The sequence below is a fragment of the Mesocricetus auratus genome, unplaced genomic scaffold (assembly GCF_017639785.1).
Source record: "Mesocricetus auratus isolate SY011 unplaced genomic scaffold, BCM_Maur_2.0 Super-Scaffold_100010, whole genome shotgun sequence".
Taxonomy (NCBI): Eukaryota; Metazoa; Chordata; class Mammalia; order Rodentia; family Cricetidae; genus Mesocricetus; species Mesocricetus auratus.
The window spans coordinates 25056687-25073076 of NW_024429194.1; the positions used below are offsets into that span (position 1 = coordinate 25056687).

The 16390-nt window shown below is 43.6% G+C and overlaps 1 protein-coding gene across 1 annotated transcript in view; it reads left to right on the plus strand.

The window, feature by feature from the left end:
- The window catches only part of Dner (delta/notch like EGF repeat containing), a 304752-nt gene that overhangs the window by 208605 nt on the left and 79757 nt on the right, over positions 1–16390 (plus strand). Inside the window, exon 8 of the mRNA XM_040753181.1 lies at positions 13280–13393. Within this exon, the coding sequence (XP_040609115.1) occupies positions 13280–13393 (114 nt within the window). The remainder of the gene's footprint in view (positions 1–13279; positions 13394–16390) is intronic.

Consider the following 16390-nt stretch of genomic DNA (forward strand, 5'->3'; position numbering starts at 1 on the left):
ATGGGCTGCTTCAGTGTTTTGGGCTAGAGGGCATTCAGCTCCTTCCTCTATATGTGTGAAGTCTGGAAGCCGAAGGACATATTCAAGGTCACAAGGCCTCTATGGGAGAAACAGACACAGCTCCATCACTCTGCCCATCTGTGAGCGGGGGAGCTTCTCTTTCCACACCAGTGGCTCCTCTGTTTTTCATTCACTCTGCATATAGTAGAAGGTATGAATGGTTCTGACCAGTGTGAATTCATCACCCCAAGTGGCTTTGTCTCTTCTCAGGACCAGAGATGGCACCAGTTAGAACTAAGGATGTGGGGATAACAAAACCAAAATTATGTGGTCACAGGGGGTTTCAAACTGGCCTTTCTGATTTACTGGTTATACGACCGCTCCCCCAACCTTTCTTAAAACCCTGGCAGGTTACTTCGTCTTTAAAATAAAGGATGGTAATGATCATTCATTCAGTCAACGCTTATTTATCAAATGCTTGCTGCGTGTTCTCCGGGTTCTGTGGATACAAGTGCTCCAGTCCTTGTGCACACAGAGGTCCCAGCTTAGGGGTGAAGATGGCTAAACCACATGCATGCATGTGTGTATTATGGTGTCTGTATGTGTGCATACATGTATGTTTGTGCATATGTGTATTTGTATGTGTCAACAGAAGGTAACAGGGTATGGGGGGCAATGAAGAAGTAAAGCAGAGACAGAGAGTAGGGTAATCAGGGAGTGCCTTTCTGAGATTGAGATGGTACCAAGAAGATGGTATTAGAAGGTAAACCTCAGAGGTGATTGGTCACAGGTGTGACACACTTATGAATGGAGTTGCTGTCCTTATAAAAGAGGCCCCTGCCTTCCTTTCTGCCTTGTAAGGACATATGGAAAGCATCATTTATGAGGAAGAGGACCTGACTAGATCCTGAATCTGCTGGCACCTTGATTTTGGACTACTTAGCTTCTAGCTCTACCAGCATGATGCCGATGGTGTTCGCTGGTTCCCCAGTATCAGGCACTTTGCTCCAGCAGCCTGAGTGGACGAAAATAACACAAAGGGTCCTGAAGTAGGAAATTGTACGGCATGTATGTGTAGCAGGAGTGTAGAGCATAAGAGAGCCAGGAATGAATGTGGATCTGACAGAAGCTGCACCAGCTCACAGGCACGAGCAAGGATCTTATCCCAAAGACTCTGGGAGCCTTTTGATGGCCAACTGCAGTGGGCCATGTGATGCTCCTCTTGGAAACACCACTCTGGAACTGGGGGAAGAATGAGCACCAGAAGGCACACTGACATGGCTAGGAGACTACTAGCCACCCGGGCAGTATATGAACACAGCTGGCCCGCTCTCTGTAGAAGTGGAAAGGTTTTGACTGGGCATGTATGTATTTGAGGGTAGAGCTGATGATACTTGCTGGCAAGTTGGATAGGAAGTATAATTGCAGTGAGAAATTGTAGATGCCTTCATTTTAAAAAAATAACAGCTCTTTGAGATATCATCCATATAGTATTGAAATATATAATTCAGTGATTTTTTTAGTATATCTAGGGTTGGGTAATTATCATCACAACAAAATTTTAGGACATTTCATCACCTCAAAATATTCGTTCACACCTGATCCTACTCCTTCTCCACCCTCCAGCCCTAGGCAACTTTCTGCCTCATAGATTTGCCTACTTTAGACATTTCATATGAATTCAGTTATATGATAGGTCATGTGCATAAGCAGCTTTTCCTTGGCTTGTTCATGGCATGATGTAGATGGGTATTGCTTTCTTCATAATACCTGAGTCATTTCCCCCTGAACAGACACAGCGTGCTTTGGTCATGCCCTCATGTCCTTATGGCTGCAGGCTACTGTGGAAAATACTGCTAGCTTCTTCCCAAGTCTTGCCGCACCATCTCACCTTCCATCTTGGTTCCCGTTCTCCTCTATAGTATCCCATGCTCCTCTCCACCTGTCCTGCCTCTCATCTGCTAGGGCCCCAGGTCCGTGTCTGAAACCTGCCTTTTCACACCACCAAGAATGCAGCGACCATCTCTGCTTCTCTGTGTTCAGCTTCTCCCCTCTCCTCTTCATCTGCCCCGTTCTTCCTCTCCCTTTCTCTTGATTTTTAATTCTCTGTCTTCCTCCTCTCTCCCCTCTCGTTCTATGTCATTGGTATACATTGATCTGTTCGACTGGCTCCTTAAATGAAATCACCTGCTTGCTCACGCCACATCAGGAAGCTGTTTCTCCAAGGTCAGCCGTCAGGGGTATCTCCTTCCTAGTCCTCACTCCGCCCACAGTGCTCATTGCTTTAGAAGCATTCCTTGCATGGTTTGCAGAGCCATTCTGTATCCATTCTCCTGAGTTTTCACAAGATCTGTTTTAGGCGTTCTCCCTGGGCCTTTGATAGCAATTTCTCATTCAGAGCTGTCACCACAAGGATGGCTTTCAGACCCTCCTTCCAGTCTGGCCTCTCACCTCAGCTCTGGCAGCATTATTGGACCTGACATTGATGCATCTGCTTGCTGCTGCTGCTGCTGCTGCTGCTGCTGCTGCTGCTGGTATCCCTCATTGCTTAGGCTAGATGCTGGACCTTCGTGGTTCTGCCTTTCTATCATTTATCCCTGGACACTCACCAATTCACCTTATTTATGATGATTCCCTATCGGACTCTTTCTTGCTATTCCACCACTATGGCCCTGATTCAAGCTGCTGTCATCTGCTGCCTGAGTAATGGTAACAAGCTTCTGCCTCCCTACATTCCATCTTGCTTTGTTCACTGCTGCTGGTGATACTTGGGAATCCCAGACCTTGGATGATTAAGAGTTGCTCTGGGCCGAGAAGGGCAAAGCCAGTGCCCAGATAATGCTGTTGTTTCTCATGACCTTGGGGGAAATACTTCCATCTTGAAGTGTCCAAAATAGGGTTGAAGGATGGTCATCAATAGCCACAGGTCAGAGGGTGCTTTGACGACACAGCAGATACCTGTGGCATGCTCAGACAGGTACTTGACAGATACATTGTCAGCACTTGAACGCGCCAGCTGCCACAGCTGCTGCCAAATCAAAGGCAAAAGCCTGTAGCTCTGCACAGAGCACAGCCACTGTTCCTTCAGTCAGAACTTGGACTTCATCTCTCTGTGGTTCCTGTACTGGACCACTGACAACACTCAGGACCTTCTTTCTTCTCTCTTAAGGGCTGCATGCTGCCCCTTGCTCAGAGAGGAGCTTCTGGCCCTTGGTCTTCTAAAGTAAGTTTTATAAAAGCAATAGGAGGGACAGGTGATGATAGAGTGAACCTCTTTGAGTTCCACAGTCATCAGTAAACTCTGCTTAGCTCCTCTGATCTCAAATATACTTACCTGTGAAACAGAATGCCAGTATTGATCTTGAAAGAGTGAATGAGAATACAACATGCATCCACAGACACATGTGTACACATATTCATGTTTATATACCTAAATATTCCATGTTTGTGCCAGTGCAAATGGACATGCAACACATATACATATATATGCATATAACATACACTTGCACACAGATATAGACATACATTTGTATGTACACACATGCTCATGCATACACACACACACACACACACAGAAGCACACACATAGGCCCAGGATGGGTGGCCCATATGGGGCAACTCTTTCTCTGGCCTTGGATATTGATATAAGAGAAAGGTGAAGAATGAATTACTTACTCCATCCCTCCATCCTGAACGTGGTTTAAGGGCTTCATTATGGCTCTTGAATAGCATCCAGCCCAGAGGCATCTACTTGAGAAGGCTACTCAGGCACAGGTTCAAGCCAGTAGAAAGTGTTTATTAGATGGCTAGTGACTGTACTGGGTGTTCAGGACCCAAATACAGTCCCAAACCTTTCTCAGGGTGATGGGCTTTTATGTACAAAACAAACAAAACAAAATGACAACACATTCTGGGTTGACACACCTCAGTTAGCAAGAACAGTTAGCTAGAAGCAGAACCACAGAAACCCAAAAGCAAGGCTAGTGCATTTATGGACTGTCCAAGAACTATGGACTTTAATGGATTAGGTCTTCATTCTCATCTGGCAGTTGTTGCTGACCATGTCCTGGGTTCCAAGGCCTGAATGTCACTTGCACCACGGCATCATTTGTGTTAAGGTCTGGGGACCTGTTATACTTTATTTTTATTTTCCTCACAATAATCCATATTATATACAAAATATTAAATGAATAGCATTAATATTTTATATTAAAAGAATGATTGATGGTCACTTCCCTACTTAGTAGATACACTATGTTAGAATAATCTAGAAGACTTCTTTTGTTTTTTAATCTTTATATTTATGTTTTGAGAGTGGTGTGTGTGTGTGTGTGTGTTGGGGTGTGTGTATGTGATTGGTGTGTGTGTGTTGGGGTATATGTTGTGTATATGTTTTGGAGTGTGTGTGTGGTGTGTGTGTATGCATACATTTGTCATGGGACGTGTGTGGAGGTCAGGACATCTCAGGTGTCAGGGCTCATCTTTGCCTTGGCTTGAAGCAGAGTGTCTTGGTGTTAGCCATTGTGCACACATGGCTTGTTGGTTCTTGGGCCTCTGGAAATTCCCCATCTCCACATTCCATCTCACAGCAGGAGCACAAGGTTTTACAGATAGGTACCATCTCATCTGGCTTTATGGGTCTCTTCATCCTTTAATGGTTCCTTAGACTTAAGTCTCTGGGCCACATGAGGTTTCTGCCTCAGCAAATGAAGGATGCTACTGCTCAATAGGCACTTGCCAGATGTTCCCAGGTGATGCTAATGCTGACCACACTTAGAGGACCACTGTTCTAAATTGCCTGTGAAGAGCTGGAGCTCAAATGATGATAGGCACATTGCTCTGCAATCTTGATATCCACAAGTCCTCCCTTCATTCACAGAACACAGAGCCACTTACGATACACTGGTGCCTAGGCACTGTGCCCATGCTGTGGACTTAAAGGTGCATTTGATAGACATTTTACCTGCTCCTTGGAGTTGATCTCACTCAATGTCTTGAGAGCTAGGCATCTTTATACTCATTTTGGCCATGATGGGAATGGATGTTATCAAGACTTGGATAAGCCCACTCAGCACCATGAACCTTTGGTTTCCCAAACCATATCCTTTCTGCTCTCTCTACTTCCTTCGTATTTGGGTATTGTATTTACTTTCCTTCAAACCTTGAGAATAAGTGTTTTTTTAATTCTGCTGAATGCCAAGCTTTTTTCATGTTTTTATTCCTATCACACATTCCCATTTTCTTATATGTTACTGATTTGCCTTTTGTGAGTCATGTCTTTCTTTACCTTTGTTTTTTGACTTAGGTTTACATTCGTCCAGACATGTTTGGTTTTATCCTGCCAGCCTATCTTTCTCTCTCTTTCTGAATAACATTGAGATTGCATGCACCAAGGTGGAACTGTCTTGATTGCACAGATTCCTGCTATTTATTTATTGTCCAGCATGCGGATATTAGACACTGAATCTCATCTCACAGCTGTGGCTGAGGCTCTGGTACCAGCTGCTCAGATCCCAGAGCTAAGAGCTGAAGCTGGTGGGCTTTCTTGGTGGCATGAGGCTTTCCATCCAAGTCCAACACCTTCTCTCCACTGCACAGGCTAGATTATAAAAAGACCAGCTGTGCTAAAAATAGCTCTCACTTTAACTCCCACTTTGGAAGCTTTCAGAACAGTGATCCAATAAAACAATTAGATTCTCCCTCACAGAACTAAAGCAGCAAGGGGAACGCTTTTTCATTTCAGTAGACGAATCATGCAACAAACTTCTTACGTATAAACAATTGCACTGGGAAGGGAGGTGAATATTTTCTTTTAAAGATATAACTGATAAATTGCTTTGGAAATAGTCTGACTTTTCTTATATGCATGTGATTCATCCTTGACCCCTGAAAGGTTTCCATTTGAGGGGCCAGGTAGTGCAGCTATCATGACAGGTGTAGGGAGGGTAATGGTAGGTGTAAAGAGATGGGACATGGACTGTGGGGATAAAGCCTGCTCTCAGATTCTTCTAGGTGGGGAAAATAAATACATGAATATGGTAACAAGTAGTGATATGCATCAAATCCAAGAGTAAAGGAGGACCAGAGCCCAGGTCCAATTTGGTGATTTCTGGGCAGGGCAGTCCCAAAAGAATGCAGAGTCCAAGTTAGCAGCCTTGTAGAGTGACCTGGGCTGAGTTCTCATATGTCCTAGAACGGTTTGTGTGACAGAGAAGAACAACAAAATGGATCAGTGGGTAAAGACACTTGCTGCCAAGCCTGATGACCTGGGTTCCATCATTAGGACCCATATGCTGTGAAGGAGAGAACTGACTCCCACAAATTATCCTCTGCCCACCCCTATTCACTGTCACATATGTATGTACAGACAGACAGACAAACAGGCGAACACACACACACACACACACACACACACACTCTACAGTGGTGGGACCTTATTGCTAGGTCTTTTCACATCCTCATATCTTCATGGAAGAGGACACAGCAAGACAGCAAGCAAAAGTATTGTCAGGAAACCAACTGTCCAAACAGCTGAGCTGATGGGGACATTTTATGTTCAGATCACAACATGCTTCTACCTCTTTCTGGGGTTAAAATTCATACAAGTGAAGGAAAAACTTTATTGCTTTAAGCTGTTTTCAGTTGTTGATCCACACAAACTGGAGTTTGCAGATTCACTAAACCTGGGCACCCGTACAGGTCATGCCTTCTCTTTGGTCCTTGGAAATAACATAAGATTCTAAGTTCATAGTCTTCCAATGCCTTGATTTCACAACACACAGTACCTGGCTTGAAGAAACACCATCACTTCAGTGGTCTGCTGTTATTTGCAAGCATGACTAAGGTTGAATGAAGCGAAATGGCTTCCTCTATGCTTGATTGGATTTTGTGTGTGTGTGTGTGTGTGTGTGTGTGTGTGTGTGTGTGTGACGTACCCATGTGTACATGTTTGTATGGGTGTGCTCATGCACATGTGTGTGCATGAGTGTGCATGTGCGTGGAAGCCAGAAGTCAATGTTGAGTGTCTTTCTCAATCATTGCTTTCACCTTAATTTTTGAGACATCGCTCACTGATTCTGGAGCCTACCAGTTTGTCTAGAGTGCTTGGCCAGAGAGCTCCAGGGATCCTACTGTCTGCCTCCCCAGCACTGTGATTCCTGGGTACCTACTACCAGACTGAATTTGTGCAGATACTGGAATCTGAATTGAAGTTTTCCTGCGTATGGGAAAAACACCTTACTGACCGATCCATCTCCCCAGCCTCTTACACGATTCTAGAGGCAACTTCATTGCCGTTCTTTTTGATCCTCTACTGCTAAATAGTTTATTTCTAAACCTTTGCTGTCTTATTCTCTCATCCTACAGATAGACTTTTGTCTTGGCTAGTCACTCCCTCAGCCTCCCCCGGAGTTGGTTTCTAACTTTCTTCAGTAATGTCTTTATTAGATAGTAATTCTAAATTCATGCTATCCTTCTCTGGGCAGGGCTGTGTCTGTTCTCTTTTCTTTTTCTTTCTTTCTGCTTTTGTATTCTTCTCATATCTTTATCTGGCCCCAGGCTAGTGTGAAGCAGATGCTAAAGACTGAGCTGTTTTGTGAGTTAAAGAATAGAACGAGGCCAAGTGGTTGCTACACAGTGGTCAGTGAGGAGAGTGGACAAACAGGAAGAAGGCAAGGGCCAGACCATGTCTTACCTTTTCGCCACTCACTAGTTTTCTTCTAAACCCAGTGGAAGCCACTGGAGGGGTTTACATATGTGTGTAGTAACTAAATCACACCTTCAGATATTTCTCTGGTTAATCGTATGTGGAGAATAGATCGAAAGAAATCCAGTGTAAAGTGACGATCTGGGAAACTGATGCTGGAGTCCCGAGAGACAGTGCCTGGGCTTAGATGATGTCAAAGGTGTCATGGGGCTGTGACAGTAATCTGGAAGGCTGGCCATAGTGCTGTGACCCAGTTGTCAGAACGAAGCCCTGCCTCTGTCTAAGGAGAGGAGCTTTCACATTCACCCATCCTTGCCTGTCATTGTCATTGGTTTGTGTAGATCTTTCGCTGGAAACCACAGTGAAGTTTGCCATTTCTTTGCATTGTAAGGGATGTGTAAGTGTCACTCACAGCTGCTCTGCATAGCTTCGTGCCTTTCCATATATTTTCCACCATTCTAGGTTCACTGCCCACTTGGGGGAGGCTGTGGAAATGGGTAGTCGAGATAAAAGTCCATCTGTAGGATCAGAAAATAGCAAAGATTTAGAAATAAACTATATAAGAGAGTAAAGGATCAAATAGAAAGGTCAACACTAATTCCTGTCTCCCCATGGCTAGCTTGGTGTGGACAAGCATCAAAAACCACCCTGTCCAGTGTTTGCTAGGATGCTGGCAGTTACCAGGTGTTTGTAATATTGCCAGGGATGCTCTCATAACATCATAATATCAGCCTGTACCCCACTACCACTGCATGCCTCCATTATTGTTTTTCATTTGTATAAATGCTGAGCCATAGACATGCTAGTATACTTGCAGATTACACATCTATCCATTTAACTATAGTTTTTTTTTACTAGACAGGGTTTCTCTGTATTGTTTTGGAGGCTGTCAGTCCAGGCTGGCCTCGAACTCACAGAGATTGGCCTGCCTCTGCCTCCCAAGTGCTGGGATCAAAGACAGGCACCACCACCACCTGGCTATATTTTTCTGCTTCTTATACTTTCAGAAATCTCAAAGACTTTAAAGCACCAGGGAAATAGGATAATGTGGTAGTGTTTACCCCACACAGGAGCTCCCTCACTAGGGACCCACTAATGACCTTGGCATTAGTCCTATCAGACGTTCTGAAGTGATGTAGAACTTAGGCACTGTCACCCACTCAATGCCTGTGGGATTCCCAAGTCACTGTGGCAGCCCAAGCATCTAACATATTAAAACATGAATTAATTTCTTTGATTGATTTCTTATAAAACCAGTGTACAGTATTGGCATATTGAACAGTACCTCAGATTAATTCCACTTATAGCTTCAGATTACTAGGCCTATAAAAATAAGTGCATAGGGATATTTATATATTTTCACACAACTACAATTCTTAAGAAATTAAATTTGATAATATGTATAGCTTAAAATGGGATCGTTGGGAGTGGGAGGGAGATGAGGGTAATGGGGTGAATATGATCAACACAGCAGATATGAAAATGTAATGAAGTCTATTATGGATAATTACTATATGCTAATAAAAAGTTAGTTGTTTTTCAAGACAGGGTTTCTCTGTGTAGCCCCGGCTGTCCTGGAACTAGCTCTGTAGACCAACTGGCCTCAAATTCACAGAGACCTTCCTGCCTCTGTGTGCCTCCACTGTCTGGCTAATAAAACGTTTTTTTAAATGTTTAATTAAGTTTATAAGTAAAGCTTAACATTAATGAGAGAAGATATTAAAATCAATCTTTTAAAGAATCCCCTTTTTGTAAAGGACACATATTGAAATACAGGAGAAATGAAATTTGTTTTAAGATATCTTTATGGGGAACTCTGAGACCAGATGACATCACATAAAAATGTTAATAACTTGAAGCTAGGTGACAAGTGTGGAGTGTTACATCTTAGGCTGTCTAAGTATGCTTGAAATTTCAGACTATTCAAGGCAATGGTCATTACAATTTTCTTCTATCATCTCTCTTCCTTTTTCTTTTTTTAAATGATGCTTCTACTATGTAGCTCAGGCTACTCTGGAATTTGAGATCCTCCTGCCTCAACTTCCCAAGTTTGAGATCACAGGAAGGAGCTACCGTGTTCTATATTCTGTCTAGGCTGCTTGGTGACTTAGGAGTAGCTCCAAGGGCATGGGCCCCAGGAGTTTGAATCCCAGATATCTGTGCAAAATCTTTCTAATCCTCAATTTCCTTATCTGTAAAAGGGAAGGTATGGACAGGAGAGTGGAGTGCATGTATGTGAGCCCAGTGTTGACCTCAGGTTGCAACGAAGAGGAATTATCTCAGATTTAAAACAAAACAAAACCCAAAATACATGCTCTGTGTAAATATGTATTGTTTTTAGTACTGTCTCCCACTTTGTTTTTTGTTTTTTTCCAATGCAAAAGCAAAGACTCTTTTATTGAAGTTATTTAATGAGTTAAACCCATTCTGGCCCTTCATCCATCCACCATGGTGGATGGCTGGGGGAAGACTCCGAGAACACGTGAGGCATAGATCCTAAAGGGCAATATAAGGGCTGTGTCTACGGGTATGAAACAGTCTCAGGACTGGTGCACTTCTAGGTTTGGACGACCTGCCCTGTGTGGATTGGTCAACTGGTTGTTATGGCCCATAGTCCCTCCCAGGGCTGTTGCTATGCTCTGCATGCCACTGTTGTGCACTTGTCCATAAGGCACACCCAGAGCCATAAAGCACAGCCCCGCCTGCTAACTTCTGATTGGTTCCTTGCTACGAGGAGGGCATCTGACCTCCTAGTGGCCAGGACAGGAGCGGCAAGCATATGTTAGCCTGCCATGACTGCTAAAATAGGTGGCTGGTCACTACATTCCTACCTTCTCGAAGTACCCATGACAGGTCTCAATCCTGAGTCCTGTTAGGGACTCAAGGGGTGTTAACAGGCCCTGCCATTAGCTGACAGATTTTTCTGAGGGAGTGGCATTTGCATCTGTTGTTATATTGTCTCCTATGTAAGGGAGTTTTCTTTCGACTTAGCATCTCGACCGGGGAAAGCGGGTGACGTATCCTTTTCCATGCTACTTCTTGCTGACTTTGGGACGCAGTTAGGGACCCAAGAAGGATGAAATGCTGTCTCCCAGTTTGAATCTAGAGCTTTCCCTAGAAGCTACATTCTTGCTGTGATGTCATACTGGAAGATTCTTTCTGGAATTCTGAAGTAGCCTCTTGTCTTGGTGCTAACCTTTTAGCTCACAGGCTGGTTGGTCTCTCACTCTCGTTCCAGTGAGGAAGAGTACCGGTTTGTGAGGCTGAAGTGGTGGCCTCCAGTCACTCTGAGATTCACACCAGCTGGGCAGGTAATCGGAGCTCAGAGAGATCATCTCTCTCTCACTCCATTGACTGAGTTTTTCAAGTCTCAGCTGTGTGTCCTGATGATGGCCTTCCAAAACTAATAATCCAGAAAGGCAAGTTTTCATGTAGTTCAAGATGCCATGGAAACATAGGCAATACTACTGTATGGCTATAATTGTGTAGAAAATACGTCTGATTAAAATCTATAATGGGAATTTTCTCTAGACTATCAGTGATTCCATCAAATGTCACAATGAAGAACACCCCTTTTACTTTATACTCTGTATTTTCCATATTTTTTCCTGAAGCATCACCACTCTAAGATGAAGAACATTTTAGTGTGCTGTTTTCTTTAAACTTGCCTCTCTGGAGGTCTTTGCTTTCAAAGTGAATTAAAAATCTGGGATTTATTTAAAGCCTCCAGGCTGCCCAAGGTGTTCTAGGAGATTTACAGCCTGATTTTCCCACCGCTTGCCTGGGATTATGCTACTATCCCACAAGATCACCTGGGGGCTGGCTTCAGGGAGAATGGAGAGCTGGATTTATGACTCAAATAAGTATTAAGAATAATATATTAATGTGATTATTGTTGTGTGTGCCACAATCTCTTAGTCTTTAAAATGAGAGCACAGGGCATAGAATTAGTTCTAAATATTATCCATTAAAACTATTTAATACCTCTTATAAAGTATGGTATGATGGGGATCCAGGGAAGGTAGCCCTCATCTTAGTCCCAAGGCACTTCTTGTCAGAGGGACACTGTCCTAGGGACAGTGTAATTCAGCCTGAGCTTCTGAAGCTTCTGATGGTATAAAACTCAAAGCTAATATGGGAGAAAATTTGCAAAGTGAGTGAATTTTGAACTGAAGTTCTAACATTATGGTGGTTTCTGTTTATAAAACTACAAGAGATCAATGAGTTTCTGAGACACTTATGCAAGGCTGCTGCCTCCCACCAGTGGATTCTGCTTAAGTCCCTCAATTTGGGGGTGGCTCTGATGGTTTTGGAATAACAGGTCTTTTTTAATTAAAAAAAAATTTAATTTAAATTAGAAACAAGCTCGCTTCATATGTCAATCCCAGCTCCTGCTTCCTCCCCTCCTCCCCTGCCTCCCCCACTAGGTCCCCAACCCCCCATCTCAATCCCCACTCTGATCCCTAGTGAGGGTGAGGCCCTCCATTGGGGATCCACAGAGTCTGTCATTTCATCCAGGACAGGGCCTAGGCCCTCTCCCTAGAGTCCAGGCTGAGAGAGCATCATTGTGGAATGGGCACCAAAAGTCCATTTGTATGCCAGGGATAAATACTACCCAAGGCTCCATAGATTGCCTAAGCCTCCTCACTGACACCCACATTCAGGGGTTCTGGATCAGTCCCATGCTGGCCTCCCAGCCATTAGTCTGGGGTCCAAGAGCTCCCCCCTTGTTCAGGTCAGCAGTTTCTGTGGGTTAAACCAGCCCGGTCTTGACCCTTTCGTGCATCAGTCCTCCCTCTCTGTCCCTGGATTCCAGGAGTTCAGTTTAGTGTTTAGCTGTGGTTGTCTGCCTCTACTTCCATCAGTCACTGGATGAAGGTTATTTTTCCCAGACTCTCTGGCAGGGGGATTGTATTCTGGCACTCCCCTGATTCATGTCTAAAATCCATATATGAGTGAGTACACACCCTGTTCTCTTTTTGTGACTGGGTTACCTCACTCAGGATGGTTTCTTCTAGTGCTGTCCGTTTGCTTGCTAATTTCAAGATTCCATTGTTTTTGTTCCACTGAATAGTACTCCATTGTGTAAATGTACCAGCTTTTCTCTATCCACTCTTCAGTTGAGGGACATCTAGGTTGCTTCCAGGTTCTGGCTATTACAAATAATGCTATGAATATAGTGGACCAGACATCCTTGTATGAATGTGCATCTTTTGGGTATATGCCTAAGAATGGAATTGCTGGGTCTTGTGGTAGACTGATTCCCATTTTCCTGAGGAATCTCCATACTGATTTCCAAAGTGACTGTACGAGTTGGCACTCCCACCAGCAGTGGAGGAATGTTCTCCTTCTTCCACATCTTCTCCAGCATAAACTGTCATTGGTGTTTTTGATTTTAGCCATTCTGACAGGAGTAAGATGGTATCTCAGAGTTGTTTTGATTTACATTTCCCAGATAGCTGGAGATGTTGAGCATTTTCTTAAGTGTCTCTCAGCCATTTTAGATTCCTGTATTGAGAATTCTCTGTTTAGTTCTGTACCTGTCTTGACAACGGGCATCTTCTTTTTCTGCAGGTTATACTGGAGAGCTTTGCCAGTCCGAGATTGATTACTGTGTCCTAGATCCTTGCAGAAATGGAGCCACATGTGTGTCCAGCCTCAGTGGTTTCACCTGCCAGTGTCTAGAAGGTAAGATGTCATTTAGTACTCTTGGAAAGCTTTTCATGTTCCACTTTAAATCGTTAACTCTTTTGATCAGTTTGGTACTTTGAATTTCTAAACACTCCATACAAGACACACACACACACACACACACACACACACACACACACACACACACAGAGAGAGAGAGAGAGAGAGAGAGAGAGAAATCAGAATATGTCCCCCATAGTTTCGTCGTTCTTTTATTTATTGAGAAATGGTCTCATGTAGCCCAGGCTAGCCTAGAACTTGCTGTGTAGCCAATCTTTCTTCCTCTACCTCTTGAGTGCTGAGAATGTAGGCATGCATTGCCATGATCAACATGGTTCCCTTTACTACTATGTTTAAATAATAGATATATCCTAGAAATTATTAAAATTTGGCACACACATATGTTTATATTGACATACACATATGTACATAAATATGAAATGAATTAGCATAATAAAATAGAGCCTAATAGTGAAACTCCACTCAGTATTTCTATTTTGCTTGACTTGTTTTAGTTCCCATACAAATTCACATTAAAAACATCCAACATAAAGTTTGCCTTCTTTGTGCTTGCAGCAGCTTTATTATGTCTTAGAAAAATTAAGCCACCCAGAGAGTCCTATCTTTAGGGTTGTTTTTATTTTAAAAGACAGGTTTACTGTTAGGAAAGAAGCAATCAGATGATGGAAGGTAGAGCCTGGCATTTAGAATGGTTTTGTTCTCATGTCTGCTGTGAGGGGATTACTTTAAATCCTTAATGTTGTAAAAACAATACTGTAGTAGAGTTTTTCTGTGCTTAAAACTGTCAAGTCAGCCATTCCTGATTCACAGACACAAAACAGGCAACCACGTAGCTGTTCATACTCTGCAGAGGTTAAACGCACCACCTTGCACAGAAGGCGACCATCTCTATACTGTAAATCGCCCTCAGCTGCCCCTGGCCAAGAGCCTGGCCTTCTTTTAATACCAGGGTTCCCATGAGATGCATCTGGGCTCTATCCCTACTCACCCAGGAAGGAGGATGGGCAGGGTGGCTGAGTTAACTCAACCCCAATTTTGTGTGTTGGTAATGCATATGGTTGCCACAGCGAAGGGGCACCATGTGCTTCATGAACTGTCTCTTCACAGCACCCCAACCCTTCCTTTGTCTTTCTTTTGCAGTGCAGACAAACAGGAAAACTTGGAGACATACCAGGGTTGATGGCTGGGCAAGCAGCACCATTGTTTCTTGCCTACAAACACTTTGCATTCTTTCAAAGCCTCTTCACATTCCAGATGAGTCAGTTGCCACCTATCTCTTTTTAGACTCTTTCCTTCAGTCAAGGTTGGGGCCCAGGAACATTCTGGATCCTTATGGAATTTTTGCAAATAGTTTAGTCAACTTTCAAAGGCTTTGTTATTTCTTTGAGATTTATTAGGAAGATGCAACAGAACACCAGAGGCTTAAAGAGGAGAGGTTACACAGCTTGGCTAGAACCTAGGGACTTAGCTTTCCCTCATGCCATTTTCCTTCTTGGCAGAGGCTTTTCTGAGTACTTGCTATGCTTTAGGGGCTGTGCTAGGTAGTGGACCTTGACGGTTGGAGCAGCCCAAAGGGTCCCTCCTGGGTACAGTGTCCTTTGGTGAAGGCCTGAGGGCAGAGGTGAGGCTAAGATGAGGGTTTGGGGGTAGTTTGTGGGAAGGGGCTAGCGCAAGGTTTGCAGGGCTTCCTGGGATGCAAGTGAGGCATTCCCCTTCATCCTGGAGTAGAGGGAGGCAGAGGCACTTTAAGGTTCCGGTCCAGCTCTTCCACTTAGCTCTCTATTCCATGGACAAGTCTCATTGCCTTCTGGGGCTTCAGCATCACATCTATAAGATGATAATGTGTTCTTCACAGGGCAAGTGTAGGGATTCAAATCATGTCCTTCCATTTTCAATAAATTCTGATGCAGATAACAGGGCATTGCACAGAGGTTGGATATGTGCTCAATAAACACATTTGTCATTGTTCTGTCATTAATTGCCGTTAAACCACTGACAAATTTAAATCGAGCAATTTGATCATTTCATTCTGGGACAGTATTGAACGTCACTTGGAGAGAGATGAGAGTAGAAATAAGGAGAAAGGTGTGGGGGACAGTTGCAGAAATCCAGGAAGTAGTTGACTCCCTGGGATGGAAGAACAGACTCTGGGAAGAAGCAAGAAGCTGATGTGTGTAAGAAGTTCAGGGAAAACCAGACAGGGCCTCTTGGGAAGTCCTGACATGGAGGCAAGGGACAGTGAGACAGAAACCCCTGGCTCCCATCACTTTGAGGCTGTGCTCCTTAACGGAGGCAACAAAGCTGGAGAAGTGGATTTTCTATGTTGTGTTTGAGAGGCCCCTGGGCTCGCACCAGAGAGACGCCACTGAGGAAGAAGTACTGGCTGAGTCTAAACGACACAGTAGTCTAAGCCCTGGGTACCAGGTCCAGGATGCTTCTGCATCCCATGGCCCTTTGCAGGCTCCAAGCTGTGGACACTGTGGTAAGTTTCCCAGCAGTCTTTTTGTTCCTAGATCTCTCACTGAAGACTGAAATGGCTTTGGGAAGGCCTGGAATCTTTGTAGCAGGAATATATAACTAGTGATGAGCATTTAAGAACACAGTCTATCGCCTATTGAGAATTTCTAGTGTTTCACACATATATATCATTGTACTTTGCTTATATTGACCTAACCACTACCCTTACCCATCTTTCTTCCCTACTTTCCAACTAATTCCAAAATAGTTCTCTTTCTGCTTCAATGCCATCTATCCTCTATCTCATCTATCTAGCTGTCTGTCTGTCTGTCTATCTATCTATCTATCTATCTATCTATCTATCTATCTATCTATCTACCTACCTACCTACCTACTATATATTGAAATTCTTTTTATGAGAGAAAACATGATATTTGTTCTTTTGAAACTGGCTTATTTTGCTTGACATTATAATCCCTGGTTACATTCATTTTCCTGAAAGTGCCACAGTTTCAT